This window comes from Ambystoma mexicanum, chromosome 2q (assembly GCF_040938575.1).
Source record: "Ambystoma mexicanum isolate Mex_15411 chromosome 2q, UKY_AmexF1_1, whole genome shotgun sequence".
Classification (NCBI taxonomy): domain Eukaryota; kingdom Metazoa; phylum Chordata; class Amphibia; order Caudata; family Ambystomatidae; genus Ambystoma; species Ambystoma mexicanum.
The window spans coordinates 909,222,047-909,248,534 of record NC_090924.1 but is presented as its reverse complement, the minus strand read 5'-3'; the positions used below and the strand labels follow the sequence as shown (position 1 = coordinate 909,248,534).

Below are 26,488 nucleotides of genomic sequence, written 5' to 3'. Positions count from 1 at the left end.
GGGCAAAGGCAAACCTACTGGAGCAGGACGACTGATCGAGTAACTAGAGCAAAGGATAGCCCTGAAGTTCCCTGCAGGAGGTCGTTGCCTCCAGGAAGCCCGTGAAGGAGACGCAGAGAAAGCCAAATTGCAGACCACAAAAAACCTGCATTGTGTTTGAAGGATGCCAGCGACCCTATCGGGTCAATGGCACAGTTGGGGAAGGCGAGACCAAGCCAGTGGTATTAGCTTTGACTCTTGAATATTGTAGCAGAGACAAGAAAGGAACGCGCTCAACCAGTGCATTAGTGAAAGACATGAAAGGCCGGTTTGTGTCAAGGAAAGATTGAAGCTGCAACATCGTATCTCACAAGTGAAGGTTGCGCACATGCTGATGAGACACGAAAGAAAGCTAACCAGTGAAGAACCTTTAAGTGGCTGATAACTGTGAAGCCAGTGATACAGAGTAGCGGAGTGGTCCGGCGAAAAGGAAGTAGCCCACTCAAAAGTATCAGCAAAATGTGAAATGTTTAAAGCGGAAAAGTGAACAAAATCTGAAATGCGTATGTGTCAAGATTAACCCTGGTAAAAGGGGAAATGAAAAGGTAAATGCTTGAAGAGAAGGATTTCTTTGAACAATTGTGCTTATGGTACTGAACTGCCAAGAACAAGATGACACTGGGGCAAATAACATAGGTGTGTGAGCTGAAGAGAAAGTCAAAGTAGCCCTGCAGAGGTCTATGGTGAAGACCTAGCACATACGAAAGTCTTCGACATCAGAAAAGGTTCCGAGCCCGAATGAGGGACACCGGAAGTGTGATAAGTTAGGGGAAGAGAACCCCAAATAAATGTCAAGTAAGCTTGTGGAAGGGAACCCCTGAAAGTGCTGTGATTGTACGAGCCCGACTGGGCGAGACCTATGTGAACTTTTTGTTGAACTGTGAAAGAACTTTTGGAACGTTGGAATAAGTGACTTTAGCGTGGAAGGCCAGACAAGCCTCGATCCACGTTTTGAACTGCATTTTGTTGTATCCTAGTACGTGTATGGTCCGTATCTGGTATGAGAGCTGTGGGTCTGTGAGTGGAGCTTGGAATGTTGGTGTGAGGCATGGAAGGTGGTGAGTGAAAGGGTTCCTAGTTTGCCGGTTAGGGACTTGCAGGGAGAGAGCCAGGGGTGAAGGCAGCATACCTATTGATCTCCTATTCTCACTTTCCTACTGAAGCTGTAACAAATAAAGAAGCATTTACCTTTTGTATACCTGGCTCTCTGGTGGTTCCTGTGTGTCCTGCTTGAAGTGTATACCACCAAGAAGATACATCACCTTTGTTTTGAGAACCTGAGCCACAGTGTGTCATCCTGTCTACTGGGGCCGCCTTACCCCATGCTGTCCAACAGGGTGGGAGAGCTGACTCGGCCACTTTGATCCTTTATTATAACACTGATTTTCCTTTGCATACATATTCCCCATTGCACATTTTTTGTCTGAGAGATGGGGCAGGTGTTGGGTTTTGCTAGTAAATGCCATTTTGATTTGATAAAGATGACTATGACTGTGTCTACTTCATTATTTGATGGTAGAGACTACTCCCGTCATAGTTAAAGGGCAACGTAGACGTTTCTCTAAACCCCATGAATCTAATTAAGGTTTTGAAACTTGTAACTCTTGTGTCGGTGTCATACTTGTGGTGATATGCCTACCTTACAGACCGCAACAATAAAGAACTGAGTCAAGGAGAAAATCTTCCTCAATTCAGCTGGGAGGCGAAGCCTGTGGAACGCAATAGAAGGGTCTTGGACCCCGACGAAGGAAGTGTGAAAAGGGTCAGGAACCTAGACAAAGAGAATTCTAATAGGAAAGAGTGGCAGTTTGCATACAAATGGAAAGAATGGCAATCTGTATTGAATGACTGTGTAACATACCAGGTGAACCAGAGGACATGCAAGGAAGAAAGCGTTTCCCCCTGATCCTGTGAAAGGACGTCAAAGTCCATACCCAATCCAGGAGAAAGGAGTAATTCTACTGGATCAAGATCCATTTTCATTGTGTGAATGTTTGTAGAATACGATATCGACATCAGGGTAACAGTCATTCCCCCTGGCTTGAGAATTTTTGGACAGTTTTCAAGGAGAACTCTCGTCATCCACCAAGAGAAGGGAGTCGTTCCCATGGTGGGAGAACTTTTGTATTATTAGATATCCTTAGTTGTAGAGTGTAAGGGCTAGACATCGGTTTGGACACAGGACAGTGAATATTTGTTTGACAGACATTCTGACAGTTCCTTTAGTTTTATTGAGGCAGGGAAACCCCTCATAGTGATAGGGCCAGATAGGTTTGTCTTTAACATCTCAAGAAATATTTGTGAAAAATGTCACCCCAGTGTCGGCCTCTCTCTGGTGCACCCTCACACCATACACTTCCCTATACCTGCTGCATGGATGTGTAGGGTCCATTGCCCATTTTTTTTTTTATTTTCCTCCCAGTGGATGCAGGTGTACGAAATTTCACACTGAAGCACTTTTACATGAATGGCACGCCTGGCAGCGCAAATCCCATCTCAGGCCATTGACTGCTGATCAGGTTCAATTCACGTGTATAGTGCCATATACCTGGTTAGCCATCTATTGTGACAAACGATTCTGCAAATCCTAAATATGTACACAGAATTAACCTTGGTGTCAATATTATACACTTTATTTACAGGTTTGTGGACGTTAGCCACTCAGTTCAATTGACCTCATGAAGTTTAAGCCATTTCTCTTCCTTCATACACTAGCCCAAGTTATATAACTTCAATTCCAACAGCTAGCATTCCCAATCTCACAGAACTATCCCCCCTTACTTTCCTTCAGAGCTACCCATGGGGTCCATATCCTTTTTTTCATTCCTCCTGCCGAATAGATGTTGCAATGTGTAGCCCTCTTTCTGAGTTTCCCTCATCCCTGAGGTGTGCAGCCTGGTGAATTCCCTTCATAAGTAGATCTGAGGACTCTGTACTGAATTTTGTGACCAATAGCCCCCCCCCCCCAAAATAAAACATGCATGGGTAAAAAAGTCGATGGGGTCAGTAATTTTTTGAAGGCATGCATGTGTAAGTGTTGGGGTGTACAATATTTGTGTCAACACATGTATGTTTTGGTAGTAATGCATGATATAGGTTCCCAAGCATTTAAAGAATTACATTACATTTCTGCCCCTAAATAGATGTGTTCTCGCCTATTTCACCCACCTCAATGTGTTTTATTTGAAGTATTAAGCAATGGTGTACCAGCTAAATGGATCATAAAGGCATTACTTAAAGTAAGTACATGAAACATGAACACATAGATTACATTCGGATTTAAAATATTGAGACCATGTTTAGGGAACGTGTTTTGTGAACTAGAGTCTGGCTCTGATCTGCAATATATGTATTATTTGTCATTAGTGGAAAAGGGTTTTGTAACTGTTCTCAGCATGCAGAGCCAGGGACATTTTGATTGCGTTTGTAAGGAAGACACTAAAGATCTCTTTACACGTTGCTCATCTCTGCGGTGATAAATGTTTTGGCCCACTGCCCCGTCTGACGCCCTGTAAACTGCGAAGCAGGTCTTATATTCTTGGACGGTGACAGCAGTGATAGAATGACCCATGTAAACCGAAACCCATTGGCAGGGTGGCCGAATGACATCATTAATCACTGTATCACAGGGATGAGGTAAGCCACCCTAGCTAATGAAGTAGTACAGACAGCCTCCTGCTGGATGTGTTTCCCAATAATGCACCATTAACATCAGGGTCGGACTGGGTTATACCATTGTCTCGGGCACCAGTGAAAAAGTGGCCCACAGTTGCAAATGGCAATTCATTCCTTTTTTCCTTTTGTGACACTCTTTGAGTAGCAACCAAGGGGGAGTTTTTTTGGATAAAATGTGATGCTCATTGTGCAATCTAAAGAATATGAATTCAGCAACAATGGTCGAAACTACTAGCCGCATGGTGAAGTTACTCATCAAACTGGCCCACTTTGACCAAATAAACTGGCCCACGCTAGCATTTTGTGTTTTTTGGTTGCGGCATTGCCCTATTGCCCAGTCTTGGCCTGATTAACACCTTGCCGCAAAAAGGTAATTATATGGAGTTGTTAGAAATTGAATTACATTAAGGTAGTCGTGTAAGAGAAACACATGCTTACAAGCCCATTTAGCTTTTATATAGCCTCTCCAACAGTTACCTCTCTTGCCTCTTTCTTAGGGGGCTTCAAGAGCTGCTTAGGGTTTTCTAGTTTGTGTGCCTGTTTAAAAAACATTTGGGTGAGGCCAGTTTTACATAGTTAATGAATGATCCCCAGAGTGTCAGCCTAGCAATAGATTGAAAGATGGATTTATTTTTGAAAAGAGGGGAAAGTGGGGCATCTGTTTTTTGCACTTGCTCGTCCTAGATTGGTTCTGCTCAGTAGATACTCGGGGCAGATTTAACAGTGTCTAATGGGTACCGTGATCGCTGTTTTGGCAACAGCTTTTCAGTCACTGTGTGGTTGCAATCAGATAATGGGCCTCCAGAAAGTTATGTTATTCTGATTTATACTGCAGACCACTGCCATTTTCATGGTCTTCAGGCACTCTAGCGACTATGAAAAGGAAGGACAGTGGGAGGGCTTAGTTAGTGGAATTGAGAGGGAAAAAGCGAAAGAAAGCTTTGATTTGCTGTGGGTAGCTACAGTTCGGAAGAACCGGTCACTGTGTGCTGGTTTGTTTTTAGTTTGTATACGTTATGTGGTGTTTGGTGCAGGAGTGTGTATGGACAATTTGTGTGTAATTGGTTTAGTTTCCACTTGGGTGATTCGGAGTGTGTGCAGTTTGTGGTTATTTAGGGTTTTTGCTGCGGTAGATGTATGAGTGTGTTTTGTTCAGCGTTTGAGGCGGGACAAAGCAGGATATTGGAGAGTTTTTAGTAGGGTTAGTGGAGATTCATTTGTGTTCTTTTGTGCCATGGTTATCTTGATCCGTCAAGTTCATACTATTCTGTTATGTTATTTGGCATTTGTATAGTGCTTACTGCCATTGGTATGATCTTGAAGCACTGTGCGGATGAACACCCTTTGGATGACTATAGTCTGAGTTGAGGAGTAGTTAAATGTCTGTGTGCATTTAATGCCTGATGGACGGTAAATCAAAAGTGGCTGGTTCCCTAACAGCAGTCCATAATATAATAAATGGGACGGGTGTTCTGTCAAATCGTCAAGAGCGTAAAGTTGACAGAATTCTATGTGGGACTCCACTGTACTCTATGGGTGGTGCTGCCCAGGTCGAGGGTGATATATGTTTAAGGTAGGGTGTAGTCAAATAATATGCATGTCATGTGTGTGCAACTATGTGAACAGCTGAGATGACCCCAAGGGGGCTCAACTGCATTCTGCCAGGTGAAGTCCGCACGGGTCAGCAAATGCAGCCGTGCAGAGATTCACAATAGCAAACCTACCCTTGGAATGTTTTGTGAAAATGCAAGTGAGTCAGGACACCAGCAGTGGCTAGCTCCAGAGTAGAACCCTAATTTAGGCACCTAGTCTGGGAAAAAGCATATAGTGACGAGTGTAAAGACTAGAGGGGGTTGTCTGTACTCCTGCTCTCTATATGGCAGGAGAGGCACAGAGGACCCCAGCCAAGATTCTCTATTATTGGTAACAAAGTAGAGCAATCAAGGCCTAGCTTCTCAGGAGGTGATGCAGGCTGGTTCTTAAGTACAGTGTAGTCCCCAAGCACCTACAAAGGAATGTCCACACACTGTATTAGTTAAAACACAGTCTTTATATAAGTAAGGTTTAACGACATAGGAGGAAAGCAGTTAGGTAGAACAATTGGCAGAATACTGGACCCTACCACTAGACACAGTTCTGTGTGGAAATTCCCCCCACACCCCATCTGGGCAACCTGTAAAATAAAGATATACTACAAGCCCAGTCCATCTATTGTTCAGTTAGTCTCATTTTCTTCTACAATGTTTCTACCACCCCAATGTACCTGGAATAGCAGAGTTTGATGACGAGTCATTGACGGATCCTTCTTGGGCTGCTCCCTTTAAAGCAGGAGCCATGGATCGTCAAGATCCCTCAAAGAAAGTGAACTCAGCTTTGAGGCAGCAGCTTCGGTCCCGGCGGTGCTCGTCGATGACGGGTCGAAGACGTCCTGCAAGGAACAGGCGTGGGGGGCACCTCGAGGTCGATCGTTCAGGACCGCAAAGCGATTGTGAAGAACTGGAGCCCAGCCAGAGTGTCGAGTTGTCTGGTGTCCCTACGGTCTTTGGGTGGTGGGAAACCCACTGGTGGATGGTCCTCGGTGCGTCGACGGCCTGGCCTTCTCCGGCGGGATAAGGCGGTCAGCGGTGCGGACGAGTGAGTCCGGGAATCAAGTGTCTTAATCAAGGGAGCATTGCGGCTACGGTCCTCGATGGCATGGTGTCAAGCAGTTCCCTCTTCTGGGCAACACAGCTTTGATGGGCCTCCAGCGGTTACAGCAAACCTGCGAACCGTGGTCATCGACGGTGGACGGAATGTCTGGTGCTTATCTCCGTTCCCCTCGGCGGTCCCCGTCACCGGTCGGCAGCCTGTCGAGGGTCTGACTTCCAGGGAGCTTCGGCGAATGTTAGCGGTGCACGATGGTCCCTCGTAGCTCGGGAAGAGGGCACCTAACAAGGTCCTCTCTTGGATCAGTCTCGACGGCTCAGCAGCTTTCGAATTTCGCCGAAGGGAGACAGCAGTCAACCTTCTTCATCAGGCTTGGTTGTCAAGATCAAGCATCAGTTTCAACTTCAGCTTCTGAACGAATTCTAGCAGTGAGAGGCCTGCAGATATACTAGTTGATCTCCAATTCATTCTGCTGGGTCACACTCGGGCAACCAATCACTCAGAAGCGCATTCAGCAGTCAGTGAGCCAATCAGGCATACAGTGCATTCAGGCCATACTCCTCCCTCTCAGACACTGACAACAAGGAATGTGTATTGGGACAAGTACCAAGCCATTCAACACTACACACTGCATTCATACCAGTTTCGGGCAGGGCTGTCTGTCATTGTGTTTCATACTAGAAACCAGACATCCACAACAAGAAGTGCATATTGGTCACACACTCCATTCACCCAGGTCCCACCCGCAGGGTGTACCCACAACATACAGACACTTGGAAGGCTACAGCCAGTCTGACCTGGACTTCACTACAATACCATAGATGGAACTTCCACCCAACAGCCAGTTAGGGGGAAGGGACAAAGTCAGGGCTTCCCAGGTCTTTGGAAAAACAAGGTAACCGGCAATAGAAAGCAAGAGGCCACAGGGGCCATCTTGTTTCCTATCGGGAATCAAATGATTCCAATGGCAGGGCCTGGGTATCCCAAAATGAAGGATACTCGGAGCACATGTCGAATTCAGCATGGAGCAGCCACCAGCCCATACCCTGCTCTGTGTGCCACACACATTTGCCCAAAAACATACACTAGGGGCACAGGGTTGCACCACAACCCATGCGTGCCGTAAGGGTATCCCATGGGTCTGTACACCAAACCAAAAACAGTAAGAGCTGCACAGCGAGGAGTCCCACATGGACTCCTGGGCAGAAAACAATACAGAGCACAAATGAAAAAGGACTACAGGACAAGGACAGGGAGGCTCTGTCCCTCCAATGCATTTCCAGCCTCACAACGAGATCGAAACATTAATCTAAAATAGGAGATCTAGTCCCGCAAAATGCATGTGTGGCAAAATACAACATTGCCAAGAAGCAATGAAGACCTTCCTTACCTGAAAGTAGCTGTCATTCTAAAGTCATTAATCACAATGTGTAGATGAGAGCTCCATGCAGGCATGTTTTCAGTGTTGGGGGAGGGGCAGAAACCCAGAAGAATTGCATGGAAATACACAGGCACAAAGGGTAAGGCGGAGGTGGGGGTCATGAGTGTGGGGAATAGTGGTGCTTGCAGCGTGACACCCCTGTGAATGTTAGAGGGTGAGGCGTCTGCTGGCAGGGGCAGTGTTAGTACAGGGAAGGGGTTATGGAGGGATACCCCTCCATTGAGAAGACACAAATTGTTGGTAGGGGCAGGTTCAAGGCATCAAGTGGGGAGGGACAAGGGAGAACGCCAGAAAAAGAGTAGAGGGCGCTGTTCAGCAGCCGCAAGATGGGCGCCAATCTCTGAACTCCCGTGTGAGTCGCTGGATTGTTGTTCAAAAGAGCCCACTTGTACTACTTCAAACTGGGAATCCGTACCAACCGCTCACATTGGAAAGTCCAGTGCACAATTGGAGAAACCTTGGCTGAGCTACAAGGCTGTGTTCTTACACTGCCCGCTGTTCTCGCCACTGCCGCTTCCTGGGCCGCGGAGCTGGGGCGTGACTGTGCCATTCATCGCGGCACATGAGGCCTGGACCAGGATTGAGGTGTACGGGGTAAGAGCAGCTGATAGTGCCTGTCGCAGTGCGCAGCCCAACGACCTCGAGACAAATCATATTGAGTACGGCGTGAGCCTCGCTCTACCTGCTCTTGGTGCTTTGCGACTCTGAAACCAGCAGTAAACAGCCCCGCGATACAGGAGACACGAGTGATCTGGCAACTGTTCAGGGAGAAGTTGAAAAGTCTTAAGGTAAAGCTACATGAAAACAGGGTGACTACGCATTGTTAACTGCAGACATCTCCCACCTCCTACATATATCTACATCCCGCAGCATAAATGAAGGTGCCAATAGCAGTGCGAGAGATACTATAGCTGCATAAAATAACTCTAATTACTTCAAACCTGCTACCCTGTAAGTTCTGGAGAGACGCAAGGCAACCGGACTGGTGGATATAATCTCCTGGCGGAAAGATACTGCAAGAATGTAGGCCCCAGGAGGATTGCCCAATCCATAATATCACAGGGAGCACTGAGCACGCCACGCTCTGCGGCCCTCATCATTTTTGATAAGCTGAGGCACCACTAGCGATTGCAGCAATGACTAAAGGGGGAGGGGGCCAAAGTAAACCGCTAACAATTGATGCATAGGCACACCAAATTAACCAGCCTTGGGCAGAGGCATCCCCTGAGGCCCAGGTAAAGCCGATGACGCTGCAGGGGTGACTTCTGAGACCCCAAGCCTTAAACAACTAATGGACAACATGCACGCTGGCTTTGCTTCTCTTACAGGTAAACTAGATGGCATAACTAACGTAACCACCCTTAACGGTAAGATGGAGCATGTAAGTGCAAGGCTTACGGAAGCAGAAACGCAGATTGGCACAGTTGATGATGTACACACCCTTAAGTCTCAAATGGCAATTGTGACTACAGGCCTCAAAAAGGCCCTCTCCAAATGCAACGACCTGGAATCCATGTCCAGAAGAAGCAACATACTCATTCCGGGCTTCCCAGAGAACTTTGGCCGTGGCCCCATGGAAACGACCATTGAGAACTTGTTGAAAGAACTGCTAGGCGATCAATTCTCTTCCATGTTTGTGGTAGAACGGGCCCATAGAACAACAACTGCACGAAACAGGCCCAGTGCCCCTCCCAGAGCAGTCATACCAAAACTCCTCAATTACCGTGACAGGGACATCATCATCATCTATTTTGCTAGAGAAAAGGATCCATTGAAATATGACAACACGTCACTGCACATCTATCCAGACTTCTCTGCAGCTGTACAGTAGATTCCCCATGCTATGTTTTTCCCGGGGGGACACAGCATTGAGGAAAACCCTTGTTCTTCCCATTACCAGAGGAGGCAGCAAGACCAACATACCAATTAATACCCAACTGGCCAAGAACGGGGGAGCAGGAGAGTCATCCATACCTACCTGACCAGGACTGGAACAGAGCAGTTGGCTCCACTTACTTGCGATGTATCTGCTGGAGTACAATATACTTGTAACATTTACTATGACTTAGCATCAAGATACATATGTAATGCTTATGGACCTTACTTGAATCTGGATAGCTAATCCTTTCATATGTTAATACGCTGTCGAGTCACTATCAGGAGGTTTGTATGCAGAGGCAGCACCCTCCAGGCAAGGTTGCAGTTGACTGTTGCTGTATTTATGCACAAGTTGGGGTTGAGTGCAACAGTTGGGAGGTTGAGAAGGGGGGGGGGAGGAGCAGGAACAGTAAACATAGCCCTGATTGGGGGGGGCGAGGAGGGTGGGTGGAGGGGACGAGGTTAAGGGGGGAAAAAGGTTTGGGAGCAAATGCTCAGAAAATCACAAAACCTATACTTGACATTTACGTTCATTGAAGCGAACAGAAGGTCCACTCGCACTGGTGGCATATGGTTGTATACGAATTGATAGTTTTACAACTGCTTGAATGACAATTGACCTTTTCACAATTGAACGAATTGTGAAGGTCAATTGTACCATATATGTGGGGGGAAACCCCCCACAACCTCCCACCCAACGCCAAACCCCCCAAAACCCATATATATATTCAGTCAATTGTGAAAAGGTCAATTGTGACCCTTTAAATTCGGTTAATTGTTCATTCGAATAATTGTAAACTACCTATTTGGGTAATACCGTGGCATATCGTTTCACTGCTTGTAACACTCTGGAGATGCTTAATGTTTTAAGTTGGAACGTACAGGGATTTGGAAACTTCACCAAGGCAAGCAGGGTGGTATCCTACATTAACCGCCATGACGTTCAGATTTTATTCTTACAAGAAACCCATGCGAAGGGAGGAGCGAATACTGCGTTTGCCAAGGGTTGTGGTTCAAATAGGTTCTTTACTGACTACTCTTCACAATCCAGTGGTGTATTAACACTGGTCCATAAGAGGGTGCCTTTTGTCCTACTACATTCACACCTAGACCCGGAAGGCAGATGTGTAATTGTTCATTGCAAACTAAGAAATAGAGGTCCTTCTGGTAAATTCATACGTGCCTCAGAACTCATTGTTGTCAATCACCCCTTGAGCAGTATATTGCACGGACAGGCTCCTGCCACCGAATGAGCTAAACGGGGAAGCAGGAGTAGTGCTTGATAAGAGGATTTGAGATATCGACCATGATAACTATTAAATTAGGGAATGGGATAAATAGGAACATTTTGATGAAAGGTCCAATGAGTTAATGAGGGAACTTTGAACATAATTCTTCCCTGGTCAGGAAATCATTGCAATTACAAATTAATGGGAGGGTGGGAGTGCCATAACAAGAGTTTGCAATGATATATGCTACATTCTTTTGGCCCACCTGCAGTTGATGTACATGCTGTTTATGGAGCACCCATATGGAGAGAATTGCCATAGTCCAGCTTTACACTAACAATTGCTCAGTCTATGGATTTAAGGTAGTCCTCAGGGCGATAGACAGGGGCATGTTTTTGTGTCTTGTGTTCCCTGCCTTGATTCTGTATGAATGCTTGCCTGAGAGAAGGCCTGATGAAGGCTATGCTATGCTATGCTATGCTATGCCTGTGGAATGTTGTGGTCGGAGTCCCCCTGTAAGATCCATGAATGTCAGTTGGAGTGAAGCAGCCTGTGAGAGAGGAGGCCAGTGAATGTCTCCTGTGTACCATCCTACCTACTTATCCTTGGACTTACCTGATGTATATACCTCGTCACTGGAACTTAGTAAAGAAGTTCACTTCTCTTACCTGCAGTATCAGACCTTTCATTTCACCCTGCAACACTGGTGACGAGCTAGCTTGAGGGGGAGGCCAGGAACCAGCAGCTGTCCAGAGTGTGCACTACCTAAAAGGAAGCGTTCAGACCAAGGAGGGGACATCCACCGGCCCTCTGACCCCCAAAGGTGAGCTGGCCCCTGTGCTATAGCCCAACAGAACTTACAAGGCAGGAAAGGGGCAGCTGGGGGCGGGCAGCGACAGTAAGAGCAGTTGGAGCACCAGCAGAGCCACATTACAGTTTTGTCAGTTAGGGCATCAGTGGGGCCACCCTTACGCACTTTGGGTCACTGGAAAAGGAGTTAGTCTGTGGAAGAAGCTCCCAGGGGGCTATCTTGGGACATAGGGCCACTGAAGCAGGCTGGGAGAACAGCCTGGGAGTGACTAGAGTGACTAAAATACACCTTGAGTGTTGAGAAAAAACGTGTTTTGGTGCAGTTAACAGCGTGGCCACTTTTATGCATTTTGGTCACTGGTCTGCATTCCCAGTGGGGCCATCCGTATGATTAATAGCCACTGGAGGCCAGTGGGGGCCATCCATAAAATGTATGGCCGCCGCTGAAGGGCAGTGGGGCCATCCGTAAGATTTATGGGATCTGGCGTTTAGCTGTTGGAAATGATTGGTGCCTGTGCTATGCCTAGGGACAGACGAGGGAGAGCAAAGAAGGGAGGATTGCGCAACAGCAGTGTGCACAGTTTGCAAGCTGCGGCGAGGGACAATCGCAGTTGCAGGACTTACCTTTTGCTTTGTGGCAGTTTGCTGTGGTGCTTGGAGAATGGCATTGTTGCAGAGTAGGCGCTCCACTCCTTGCGAAGTGCTGCAAGGAATGATGTCTCTCAGATTTTTCAGGGTGTTGGCGAAGGCCGGCGTGTGTTTGAAGCGTTCTTCTCCAACGTCAGCAACGTCTGTTGTTTTCCTTTCCAATGCTCTGCTAATGTCTAAAAGAAAGGACCCAAAGACGCGCAGGCAGCAGCTCTCTGTCGCCACGTCCATTAAGGAAAAGAAAGGGAGATGAAGAAACGTGCAGACAGCACCACATGAGTGAAGCAAAAAAAGGAAACACAAATATCTGTTCATGCTTGGGTCAGGATAGTGGTCATGTGAGGTCTGTTCTTGAGAAGTTGTCAAAGATGAATCTAGCTTGATGTGGGAGTGGCTGTATTGAATTGGCTATGTGGCAAAATGATTCTGGAATGTGAGTTTGGTGAACATTTGACGTGGCCTCTGAGATTATTTCCCATTATTTTGTGTGACATGACAGCAATGCAATTTTAACAATGATTGTGGGGTTTTGCGCGGGTCCCCCGAACCGCGGAATAATGTACGCGGGAGCCGGGGATTCGTGCGACCACTTTATTCTTCCTTTAACTCCCCTCTCCCCCTGTCCCGCCCCCTCCCTAGCCCAACGTCACTTCCCTGCCCGGGAACTGAGACCGCAACGGCGGTCTGCCCACACAACGATGTGGGCGGGCTGCATAGCCCTACTTAACAATCCGACATCTCCCCCCTTTTTAAACAACCCCATGTCTCTGTATAACTTACTCCATTTCTTCTATGAGTCTCTGGGGCTTGAAGCGACTTCTCTGAGGGCGACCTCTGCTGCCCGGTGTATGCTCATCCTGACCCGGGGGTGTTGACCTGTCCTCGCCTTCTGAGGACTCACTCTCCTCCACATAATACCTGTCAAGGGCGATGTCATCTTCGCTGTCGGCTTCTTGATGTAAGGTATTATCCGTGGAGCGCCTCTTGGGTTTGAAATGCGATATGTTTCTTGTGACGGAGGACTGGTCGGTCCTCTGGGCCGTGATCATTATGCCTTTCTTTTGCGTGACCGTCAGCGGTTCCGGTGCAAACGTGGCGTCCTCCTTGCGCTGTTTCGGTTGCCGTAGCCACACTTGGTCTCCCACTTCCACATTCGACTCCTGTGCTTTTCTTTTGTGATCCGCCATGTCCTTCATCTTGGCTTTAGCGGTGTCATCCTTGCTTCTAGCCTCTGTTTCCAGGGGCGTGGCTTCGGCTGCGCGGGCATCCTCTGGCAGTCGTGTCTGTACTGGCCTGCGGAACATCAGGTCAGCGGGGCAGACGCCCGTTGTACTGTGGGGGGTGTGGCGATAGTCCCGGAGAAACTGGTACAGTGCTTGTTCAAAAGGTTTGTGGAGTATGGTCGCTATTTGCAGAGTTCTCTTGACGTTGGCCATGAACCTCTCAACCATTCCATTGGCCTGAGGCCATCGCGGGGTTATCTTCCTATGGTGGAAGCCCATGTACTTCGCGAAGTTTTCGAAGTCTGTGCTCATGAATGGCGCTCCGTTATCAGATTTGATGATCCTGGGTATCCCATATGTGGACAGCATGCGATCTAGTGCCGGGATGACGCTGGTTGCTGCTGTGCTATCGACGATCTGTGCGTCCGGGAATCGTGAGTGTTCATCTATTAGCACTAACACATATGTGCCATTCCTTAGGGGTCCAAAGAAATCCACCGCCAGTTCTTCCCATACCTTTTCCGGTAGTGGCGACATGTGGAGTGGGTTTGGGTGCGGGGGCGGTGCTACCTGTGCACACGTTGCGCATTGGCCTATGATTTCCTCAACCATCGAGTCCAGTTTGGGGAACCACACTTTTTCCCTCAGTAGTCTCTTGGTGGCCACCACTCCCCGGTGGCTTTCATGTGCTACTTGGATCGTTCTGGTGCGTAGCGATTTCGGAAGGAGTACTTTGCACCCTTTGAGTATTACTTGATCGTCGACGATGGAAAGTTCGTCCCGGACCTGGTCTATTAGTTTGACGTCTGCTCGGACCTCTTCCGACTCGTGCTGCGCCTGTTGACGCATGTGCGCCCTTCTGTCTGCTTGTATGCAGTGACGCACGATGCGTAGAGCCGGATCTTGTTCCGAGTGTGCGATGATGTCTGCCCAGCTGACTGGTAGTGGTTGTAGATGATGCACTACGTAATTGAGATATTCGTCAGCAATGGATGGGCGTGGTGTGGCCGGGCCGATTGGATGACGTGATAGATAGTCCGCGGGATTGTCTTCTTTTCCCGGCCTGTGCTTGATGACGAATTTGTAATCCTGCAGTCTTAGGCCCCATCTGGCTATTCTGGGCGGCATGCGTGATTTGGGGTCTCCATATATCGTGATCAGTGCCTGGTGATCGGTGATGATGGTGAACTCCTTGCCATATACGAACAGATGAAAATACTCGCATGCCCATACCACCGCTAGGCTCTCCTTTTCCGCTTGGGAGTATGCTTGTTCTGTCGGGGTCAAGCTCCTACTGGCGTATGCGACCACGAATATGTTTGTCGGTTCCAGCGGGTCAACTTGCGTTAGTATGGCGCCCAAACCCACGGGGCTGGCGTCCACTATCACTTCGGTGTGTCTTTTGGCGTCGTAGTACGCCATGTCTTCAGCTTTGGAGATGGCATCACGGATCGCCTCGAATGCCTTTTGACAGTCCATGGACCAGGTGTATGGTTGATCCTTGCGCGTTAGGAGGCGCAGCGGGTTACTGATGGTTGCGTAGTCCTTTAGGTATCTGGAGCAGTAGCTGGCCAGTCCTAAGAAAGATCGAAGTTCCGTCGTGTTCGTTGGGGGTGTAGCTGAGTTGAGTGCCGCCACCTTCTCCGGGTCTGGTCGCATCCCTTTGTCAGAAAATATGTGGCCGAAAAATCGTAGGGAGCCCTTCCCGAACTCGCATTTGGATTTGTTGAGCGTTAGTCCTGCCTCCTGCAGTGCAGCACACACTCTGTGGAGAGCAGTGTCGTGCTCTTCCTGCGTCTTTCCAAAAACGAGGACGTCGTCGGAGTAGTTTAGGCAGTTGGGTACGTGCCTAATGACTCTGTGTATCTCCTCCTGAAATATTTCTGCGGCGGAGGATATCCCGAAGCTAAGTCTCTTATATTGAAATAGACCCAGGTGTGTAACAAATGTCGTGATGTACCTGGATTCAGGCTCGATCTCAATCTGATGATAGCCTTTGGTGAGGTCCAGTTTCGAGAAGACCTGGGCCCCATGGAGCAGGTGTATCATGTCCGTAATTCTGGGCGCCTGGTGTCTTTCCCTTTCGATGGCCACGTTGGCCCTCCTCATGTCGACACACAGGCGTATCGATCCGTCCGGTGATTTCTTGGGGACGGGGACGATGGGGGATACCCATGGAGTGGGTCCTGAGACAGGTTCAATAACGTTGAGTTTAATCAGTTTGTCCAGCTCCTCCTCGACTTGGCGTTGTATACTTATCGGAATGCCCCTGTAGTGTTGTGCTACGGGCGGTATCTTTGGGTTTATGTGCAACTGTACCTTGCGATGCTTTAGTTTTCCTAGGCCTTTGAATAGGTTGGGGAATGTTTGCTCGATGGCATCTGGTCTGGCAAAGTATTTATGGGCCATTAATTGATATAGGATGTGCACTAAACCCATCTCAACGGCAGTCTTGAAACTGAGAATGCACCCGCTATTGGCTTCCGTCTTCAAGATGTGTAGCGTGATTTTTGCGGCGTGCGATTTGTGCACGCACCATGCTGATATGGTTCCTTTGCATGGCAGCGGGGTCGTGGCACCGTAGGGGTAAATGTCCACTGTTGCCTTTCGGATTTTTGGGGGGTTGGGGAGCGAGTTGTACGCCTGTTCACTTATGATATTAACAGTTGCCCCCGTGTCTATGAGGAATTGTAACGGTGTGTTGTTTACTTGAAGCTGGAGCGTTGGGCTGTGCTGGGTGGCTGTGGCATTGTTGAGAGCCCACACATACCCTTTTTTCCGTTGATCCTCCTCTGAAGATTGGGACTCACTGCCTGATGGGGATCTCATCTCGATGTACCGGACGAACCGTCTTCTTTGCGATCGCCTCGATCCGTCCGGGGGCCTTCTGTCGTCTCTGGTGTATGCGCTCCTTCGTGGTTTTTCTTCTCTCCTGGGTCCCGGCTGGTCTTCCTCACCTCTGCCTGCTGGTGGGCTGTGTCGCGAGCTTCTCCTTCTCTCTAGGTGTCTCGTTTTGCTGGGTCCCTGCCCCGGTGGATTTTTGCAAACGGCTCTGTAGTGGTCCATTCCGCCACATGCGGCGCACTTTTGTCCAAGTGCAGGGCAGTCTCCCGCGTGCGGATATTCGAATCCGCATCTGTAGCACGTGGCGTCCGTTCCTTTCCCACTCTGTGAGGGGGCCGTGTATAGTTTATTGATGGACTCAGCGGTCGGTGGCGGGTGTTGAATAGTGACCTTGCCTAGGCTGTCGAGTTGCGACTCCACTGCTGCTTCCATTCTGGCAAGTGCAAGGATTTCCTCCAGGGACCTCTGTTTCTGGAGAAGCTGTTTCCTGAATGGCTGTGAGATGCATCCCGCTATCACTTGAGATCTTAAGGCTTCATCATTAGAGTACTTATGGAACTCACAGTACTTAAGCTTGATGCGTAAACGCATCACGAAATTGTCGAGGGATTCCCCTTTCTCCTGTCGCGTGGTGTGAAAGACGTGGCGCTCGTAGTCAATGTTTGTATGGGGCGTGAAGTATTCCGATAATTTCCCATGTAGTTCCGCATAGGTGACGGTGTCTACGTTCATTAGTTCGCCTGCAATATCCCTGACAGCGGGGCCTACTGTCATGAAGAGGGTATTTTTCAGCATTGCGTTGTCTGTCAAACCTATTGCCCCCGTGTAGAACTTGAAATCCCTGAGCCATATGACCCATCTGGGTCCTAGGTTGGAAGTGTCTCTCACATCAAATGGGCCCGGTAGTGGTAAGTTATGGGCAGCCGTACCTGAAGTCGGTGCCTGTTGATTTCCATCGTGCGCTGCTCCCGACCCATCTGACGAGGAGGCTACGGGGCTTGCTGGGCCTGACATGGTCGCCGTGCCTGTCGCTCCGTGTGACAGTGTGTTGCCTCTTGGCTGGCTGTAGCTTGCCCTTGTGATCTGCCCAGGCTGGTGCGTGCCGGCGGTGCCTCGTGGCTATGGGTAGCCTCTTTGCCGGCTCTGGCGTGGCTGGTGCGTGTGCTGGCCTTGCAGGTCTCGAGGACAGGAGAAGGAAGAAAAAAAAAAATTGTTTTTTTTTTTTTTTTTTCTTGAGGCCCCCCTCAGGGCCTCCCGCTGATCGCGTGTGGGATTGGGGGAGGGGGGGCGGGACCCTGGCGACTTGCCTCCGGGCCTGCGCGTGCTTTTGCAGGCGCCTCCGCACCCGCTCCCTCGCGGCTCCTGACGCTGCGGCCGCCCGTGACTGCGGCCTCAGCTGGCACTGGGAGGTGCGCCGACGCGCCACGCCGCTCGACTGCGGACCTCCGCGGATCTTTTGTGGCGTTGCGCCAAAGCGCCTCACCCGTTCTCCTGCGGGTTCGTGTGCTCCTCGTCGCCAGTTGTGGGGTTTTGCGCGGGTCCCCCGAACCGCGGAATAATGTACGCGGGAGCCGGGGATTCGTGCGACCACTTTATTCTTCCTTTAACTCCCCTCTCCCCCTGTCCCGCCCCCTCCCTAGCCCAACGTCACTTCCCTGCCCGGGAACTGAGACCGCAACGGCGGTCTGCCCACACAACGATGTGGGCGGGCTGCATAGCCCTACTTAACAATCCGACAATGATATATCTGCTTTTAACGTTTCTTCCATAGGACCAACGTGTGTTTTAGACTTCAACAAAATGTGTAGTTTCAATATTTAGTTTGCAATTTATCACCTTGTGTGTGGTTGAGGGTGATGTGTATTGGTGGAAGTTTTTGCCATGTTACCAGTTTTGGGGTTTGCAATGCGGCGCACCTTTTATAGCGGTGTTTTGCCAACTGTGCCACAAGTATTGGGGCTTGGAACCCGGCACACGTTTTATGGGGGTGTTCTGCCACCAGTGCCACTAATATTGGGGTGTTGGACACTGCACTTGAGGGGGTCTCCTGTCTGTGCCTTGGGGAGTTGGACGCTGGTACCTTAGGGGGTAGTTCTCACCCCTGCTGTGCACGGCAGTGGGTGCCCGTGCTCTGTGTGTTTTGAGCTTGGATAATTGTTCTGGTTTAGTATACTAGAAGATGAAGGGTGTGCTGCATTTCAGTGCACTTTAGTTGTTGCCAGCAGGATGAATGAGGATGCTGTTTGGAGAGTGCGTGGCATAGTGGTGTGTTGAGAGTTAGGGCTGGTTCCTTGGTTTGAGCGTCTATTGTTAGGCCAGTGACAGACTGTGAGTGTTTTGTATGGTTGTTTTGACTTCATTGTAGGTCGTTGAAGGGTCGAGGTAGGAGGGAGCGTGTCTCCTTCTTCGGAATGGAGTGAGTGGGATTTGGATTGGAGTTTGGAGTGGAAGTGGCCAGAGTGTTGTTGGTCGCATTACCCTGTGTGTTTTCTCTTGCACTTCTGTCCGTACCTTTTATCTTGGTTTCTGTTGAGGTAGGAGATGTGTTGTGTCTAGTGTTCCCTGCCTTTGTCTTGCATGAATGCTTGCCTGAGAGAATGCCTGATGAAATGCTAGGCCCATGGAATGTTGTGGTCCGAGTGCCCCTGTAAACTCCATGAATGTCCATTGGAGTGAAGCAGCCAGCGAAAGAGGAGGCTGGTGGATGTCTCCTGTGTGTGTACCTTCCTTCCTACCTACTTACTCTTGGACCTACCTGATGTATATAACTTGTCACTGGAACTTAGTAAAGAAGTTCACTTCCCTTAACGAGTATCAGACTTTAATTTCACCCTGCAACACATGCCTTTCAGACAGATGTAATAACTGGGCAAGCTCATCATTGAATTAACGGTATCCAGGTTAAATTTTCGAAAACACATTTTCGAAATGCCATTTTGTTGAAACAAAATTTCCAAAAAAAAGTCTGAATGTTTTTTTTAATTATTTTTGTTTCGTTAGTAAAAAAAAAAGTGTGAATGAAAAAAAAATGGGTGGTTGGGGGAATCCCCCCCATTTGAAGAAAAAAAAAAATTCAAAACATTTTTTTCGGCATTTTGGTGTCGAAGAAATGGCATTTTGAAAATGTGAAGTTCGAAAATGTCACTATAAACCGAATTAACTTGTAAAGCACTATTGAGTTGATCATTGAAAAAACCCTGTAAGGGCCTGATTCACAAAGCCTTTTTCAATCGGAATCATCTGTTCAACAACACTTAGTGAATCATGTCCGAAGTGTTTTACCTTATATTAAAATAGGCAAAGGTGAGGATTCGATGGCGAAGATAGGAGGATAAGCAGTCTGTCATTGGAAAAAGCGTTCATGAGGTCATTTGATTGCTTTTCAAGCTGTGCCAATTAGTCTACATCCACCTTTTATGTGGCAGTGAAAACCTATCAAAGGGTGAGGTTATCCCAAGCATTGCCTTCACAAAGTTTGAAATAGAGCTGGTAGTCATCATCTTAGTGGTGGAATCTTACGCCCAGGGATACCAGCTTGCCATGAAACGGCTTCAGATGTTAAAAAAAAAAAGCAGAGAGAATGCTGATCTTTGGGACGCCACAACTGACCCTGAAAACAGGGGTGGCAAAGCCATCCAGACCTACACAGTTCATGTGACTACAAAGAAGGAATCTAACTCTTTTTCACTCCCAACATATCGCTCCTACATTTTTCACTGATGTTGCTCCTAGATACTTTCTTACTGGTGGCTATGAACAGGAGAGTGGGCGCACCCCAGGTCGGTGTGCATCACCTCGTAAGAGTGGCAGTTTACAAGGACCTCCTTGCAGTTGACACAGCCACTAATATTTGTCCACTCTTAAGCTATATTTCTGGCCTTTCTAATCTATCTGTTTATATTTGCAAGTAGTCTCAATATTTTGTAATACGAGGGGTGTGGGACTAGGAGAGCAAGAGCCACTGTCACTTGTATTTTTAAGTTTAAATATTGCCTGCATGATAGTAGTCGTATCCATGCTGTGTTACTAGCAGTTTTTTTCCTGAGATTTTCTCAGTTTGTTTTTTCTCTGTCTTTAGTTTACTTCAGCTTGAAGTCTTCTTTTAATACTGTGTTAGCTGAGAGAGAGAAACTTAAGCACATGCTGGAACATGATGGCTGTACTTCACCCTCTGCCCAGGTTGTCGGTCTGAAAAACGCACTTGCTTCGGTAAGCCTGCATCCTTTTACAGTACTTTGCATCCTTTGTATTATGCATTTATTTATTCAGGTCTGAGCTTTAAATTTGCTTTTTATATCTCTAGCTTTAGCCTCATTATGAGTTTGAAGGTATCTCAGCAGTAAAACTGCTGAGATACCACCAAATGGATTTACAGTTACTGTCACTTGGTCCGGCGGGATTACCGATGGATTACAAGTCACAGTATGGCAGCACTAGTCCCATTTATGGAGTCCAAAGGACTCCATGGGGATTTCAGCGGAATTACCACCGGTGGTAATTCCGCCGAAATTGCTGTTTTTTTGTTGATAAGGTAGCGGAATTACTTCCATCATTTTTCTGGAGATTTTTCCTCCACCTTTCCACCAACCCCATCGTGGGCACACCGCCGAACTCATAACGAGGCCCAGCCCTACTTGTACATTTATTTCCTAGTACAAATGTGAATGAATAAATAAATAAATGCACTGTGAATAGCAACAACCTTATGGCATGCTTTGATTTTTGTTTAGTATACTGGTATGCGCTGGGTGGATAACTACTGGTCCAGTCGTTGGTTGATTAGAAAATAGTGTTTTGACCATGCTATTCTATAATACATTGTTGTGATTTAACATCAGAGTTGCGTGCACAAGAATGAACCTGAAATCACAGGGCGAGCACCTTCTTTGACATTGATTTAACAACTGGTCAATGGAGAGGAGGCTGTGGAAGAATCATGTTATTTTCCTGTTTTTAATTGCACAAAGCAGCCTTCTGAAGGACAATTTCTGAGCTGGCTACCGATTCTTGCAGACTTTGAGCTGCAGAGGACATGTTTGATGCTAGACTAAGGTGTAGTAAGTAATAAGGTATAGTATAGTAAAAAAAAGAAATGCAGTCCTCTGTCCAAACCTATCCACTAACATAGCCCTACTGTTTAATAAAACATAAAAGAAATAGGTTGCGTGCCCTGCACTCCTAGTTTTCCACAAAGGTATCTCCGGCTATCCCAGGACTCCCTCCTGCGTCTTGATCCAATGGTTAGGAGTAAACAAAAGGTCCACTCAAAAAAAGTTCTTGGCTGTCTATCAAAGGTGTCTCAAAATTCACCACAGTTTTCAAACAAAGTATCAAGGTACTGAAAAAACAATGTCCAAATGTCTTTAGGTGGAGGGATGTTTCACTCATCCCTTTCCACCAATTTGGTCGATCTTCCCCCACTTCGAACCAACTTTCAGGTGTCTGTGTTCCCCCAATATATGCTTTTCACTCTGCTTATTGTGGCCTTGTGGGCTCCTTTGGGGGCTCCTGACCCAATATATCAGCTAGTTTGTTTGAGTTCCTGTGGCCCCTCTGCTTCTTGCTCTTAGTTTACTTGGGTCCCAGTGACCCTTCTGAAGGTTTATGCTACTCGGGTTTCTCAGGTTTGCGCAACCCTTTGACCGGTCTCTTCTCTCTTGTCACTTACTGTGCCCCTGTGACTCGTTTGGGGAGAACTGCCCAAATATCTCGCTTATTTCTTTATTGTTCCTGTGACCCCTCTTCTTCTCATATTCGTTCCTTTCTTGGGTCCCTGTGACCCTTCTCAAGTTTTATGCTGCTCTGGTTCCTGTAACCCTGTTCCTTGTCTCGCTCTCTCTCCGACCCTTGGATTGGGCTTGGGTAGTTCTTCCCTCTTCCCCACTCATATCTCTTCTCCACCCTCAGACTTGGGCAACCCACCTACCTGCTGGGTTGCAGTGCTTGCTGCAGTGAGGGTCGGTCTTGTAAGCGATGACAGTGTTCTCCACGGCTTGCTGCTCTTCTGCTTTGCAGGTCAGCGGTCTTTGCGTTCCGCTCATATCGATTCTCTCCCTCTGTTTCATTGGTTCTCGGTCTGGGAGCAGAGGACCCAGTCCTCCCTCCGTCCCTGGACTCAGCATCTCTTTGGGGGCTCTGGGCACACCACATCTAGTATGTGGTTGTGCCTCCAGGTCCGGTTTGCTCCATTCGACCTCTGCCTCTGTGGCCCTGCACGCTTCAATGTCTGGCGAACAGCGTCTCCCTCAGGCATCTGCATCCTTCTGAGCTCTGCTGGTCTGCACGGGTCCGTCCCTTGAGGTTCTCATGTCTGAGTCTTGACTCAGCGTTGGGGTGGTTCTTCTCCATTCAAGGGCTGTTGGTCCTTTATTTTTACCCCGGTACCTCCTCCTTTTAAGGGTTAATTGCCCTTTATTCTTGCTCCGGTATTCATAAGGGGCATACTGACTACAGGTTGTCAAGCATGTGGAAAGTTCATCATTACCTTCAGTCAAACATATAGGTGTATTGTCAGAATTACCTCGAGCCAAACACATTGATGTATTGTTAGTATTTCTTACTCCCACATAGGCAGATAATACCTTGTGATTAGGGAGTTCCCCATGGGAACAGGAGTCCTTGGCCCCTAAAGGAGAGTCTCTCCCAGTGAGGGCCCACTTTCCCAAACCCATAGGGAGGGATTTACTGAGTGGGCTCCCCTCCATAGCCTCAAAGGGGTTGGCTCACCTTAGGGGAAAAGGGATGACTTACCCAGATTCTACACACAACTCAAGCATGCGTTGTGCAGTGGAATGTCAAGGACCTCTTTCACCTCACTAGTGTGTTATGCAGAGGGTCTCCATTGGCAGTGGCAGACAAAAGGAGAAAAACAAATGATGACCTAGAAGCCCACAGGCAGTCCGAAGCAACCGCAGTACACATATATATTCTGAGCATAAACTAGAAAAGCGATGCTTGGGAGCCATCTCACGCTAAAAATAAACCCTGGCACAGGAAGCTGTTTCCCTACTTTGACCCTGCTCATTGCCTATTTGCAACCAGACCGAACACAGGGAACTTGTGAACCTGCAATGGGATGTAACTTTGCAGAGAACCACATGGCAGAGGGAACACGATAAGTTGTGCTGCCTCTGACACCACCAATAGGTTCAAAGATGGTGTTGTGTGTCTTTAAACCCCCAACTATGCACTCCTAAGTAATCACATAGTTGACCAACACAGGAATCGGGATAAGCAGTCCCACTGGAGGGTCATGAAGGAGAAAGAGTAAACACATAAGCATGAGGAGGGAATTAGGGGCTCAAGCCTAGGTGCAAGGCCCTGCAACTGTGTAAGCACAGCAGAGTCCAGAGTCTGTAGCGGTCTCAAGCCCAGGAGGGCAACACATGGCTAGTGTGTTACAATAACTTCATCCTAAAGAAGACCCTGGCAGTGGGTCAGAAAATTCCCACTTGTAATCAATGTGTGTATCCCCTAGGGGAAGGGGGAATCCCAAGTTCTTCTCTGGTAGGCATTTGCTATGACTGCACTTTAGGAGCATAGGAATGTGACCTGCAGTCAAAGGGAAACAGTCTCTGAGCCCAGATGCCAATGAAACAAAGGGATAGGCACGGAAAAGCTTAAAGTGTTGCATCCTGTCACTCTGGGTGACGAGAAAAATATTTTTAAATATAGCTATTTGGGGACTCTTTCATGCACTTTAATATTCCAATCTCAGAAGAATAATCGATCCAAAAAAATAATGTAGGTCGTGTTTATTCACTGAACAGAACCATAATAATTTATCCATGGGACATTTAGTATCCAATGAGATAAATACATTGAAATATGATTTGTTGTAATGTGTATTTTAACTATCGTTGTTTTAAAACATATTTTAGATCAACTAACCTTTTTAGAGGTGGGTACTTTTGGTTGACTGTATTGTGCCACTAGTTTTGTAAAGCTCATTCTTGGAATAATATTTAAAAAGCATATTACCACATTTCTTTTGAGAGCTTAGAAGTAATTTGGCCGAGTTACTAAAGTCACCAAATCATCAATGCTTGCTGCTACCTGTAATTTTTTATTGTTTTATATGATCTGTAAAATAGCTAGGAGTGGGTGAATACCCTGGAACTGTTTCCTATGGGCCAGCAGGAAGCTTCACATCTTAGACTTAGGGTAAGTGACCTAAAGAGTCTATGCCAAATGAGGTCAATGTCAACTCTTATCGCTTCAGCTGTCAGGCTAGGAACTTGGACAGAGGAGTTGTTTAATCTGCCTCTATTGCCATCCTCTCCATGGGGATAGGTGGAGTGGAATGTTTCCAGTTAGTATCCGATTGTGAGGTTAAACCCTTGTGTCAGGTTAACTTCAATTCCAATATTGAGACTGCAAAAGGTAGCAAAACGGGTCCCCAACTCCTCCCCAAAGTTAACAAAATCATCAATAGTCTAATATAAGATACACCAGGAGACCAATTATTTTAAAAGCATCCCCTTATCCCACAGTGGGACCCCTCCTCCTCCATGGAATTTCTCTCCTATACAGAGGTCAACATTGAACGCACTACAGAAAAAAGCACAACGTGCACTTAAGGTATGTGATGTTAAGAGTGTAAGTCAAATCAGTTAAATGTACTCCCCCCTACTATCAGCCTTTGAAGTCTGGACAAAGGCAGAGCTTAATTTGCCTCTATTGCCACACAATCCATGGAGGGTAGGGGGGTTTGGTGTGGGGGTGATGTTGCCAATTAGTATCTACTTGTGAGGTAAAGTCCTTGGTACAGGATTAAATCAATCCCAGTATTAAAGCTGCAACAGGCAGCAAAACCGGTCCTCTGGTCCTTTCCAAAGTTACCAAATCATCAGCATCCTAATATGGGATACACCAGAGGACCCATTATCCTTTTAAAGCATGCCCGTGTGGCTTATTTACAGAGGTCAAAATCGGTCACACTACACAAAAAATGTTCAGTTAAATTCCAAACCAGTGCTATTCCTCTCGTTCCCTTGGATCAGATCCATTGTGAATTTAAAGTGGGTGTAGTTCAACAAGGTAAAACATTTAGGACTTATGAAAGGGTGCCTATGCATTATCCATAAGATGAATTCTGTGGAACATAGACCGGTTATCATGATCAACATAGGTCGGCCACAGGTGTCCTATCTGTCAAGTTGCAGAGTCCGGATTTAATGTTGGCAACTGTTGAGTCTTGAATCTAGGAGACCACCCCGTATTGGCTTGGAAATCACAACAATGTAACCATCCACATTTAGGAGCCCTGCCCCATAGTATATCTACAGTAACTCCTTAAATGTTCTTAAGAACAGACTACCTACTGTATGCATTCCGATCAGGCTAGATGGAAGTGTTTGGATTGACCTACCCCTGAGACCTCGGCTGCAGTATCTGCTCATTGTGATGAGGTCACATATTAAAGGCTATCCAATGGGTATTGTCCAGGATCACACCTCAGTTTAGGGTAGTATCATTGACGGGGACCGCTTTATTTGCCTTGCAATATAAAACCAAATAATACATCTTGGTTGTACTGGAATGAACCACAACAACCTGATCCGCGAATCCAGACCTCTACCTTTAGAGGTTACCATCAAGTGGTGAAAATTAAATCCAGCAAGAAACCTCTGGAGCTGAAAGTCTTTGGCCTGGTGTAAGGGTGCAAAAGTAGACGTGGGACACAAAGGTGGCAGGCTTGTTGACATAAACATTTATTTCATAGAAAAATAAGGAAGAACCCCATCTGTCCCTATAACTAAGAGGGGTTTTCCTTGCCTCAAACTAAATTAAGGATGATGTCAGAACATCCGTCAAAACCAAATAGTCCACTGTACTGTGTCCCAAACCTATTTTCGTCCCTTACACTTCAAAAGAAAACTATAGACTAGATTATACCCTGATTCCAGAGGGTGGCTCCCTCTTTCTGGTTGGTTTTAGGCAGTTTGTGACTGATGGGGGAATATCCTCCTTTCCCTGGCCATAACTAGACTTTTCTGTATAGGTCCACACAGATGGTGGGGGGAGGTCTCCGTTCCACAAGCCTTCTCAGGCGA

General features: G+C 47.4%; 1 protein-coding gene across 3 annotated transcripts in view; it reads left to right on the top strand.

Annotated features, from left to right (window-relative positions):
• The window catches only part of OSBPL3 (oxysterol binding protein like 3), a 1,742,686-nt gene that overhangs the window by 1,173,255 nt on the left and 542,943 nt on the right, over positions 1-26,488 (top strand). For all 3 annotated transcript variants that reach the window (XM_069648200.1, XM_069648199.1, XM_069648201.1), the window contains one exon: positions 20,512-20,642. In XM_069648200.1, the coding sequence (XP_069504301.1) occupies positions 20,512-20,642 (131 nt within the window). The remainder of the gene's footprint in view (positions 1-20,511; positions 20,643-26,488) is intronic.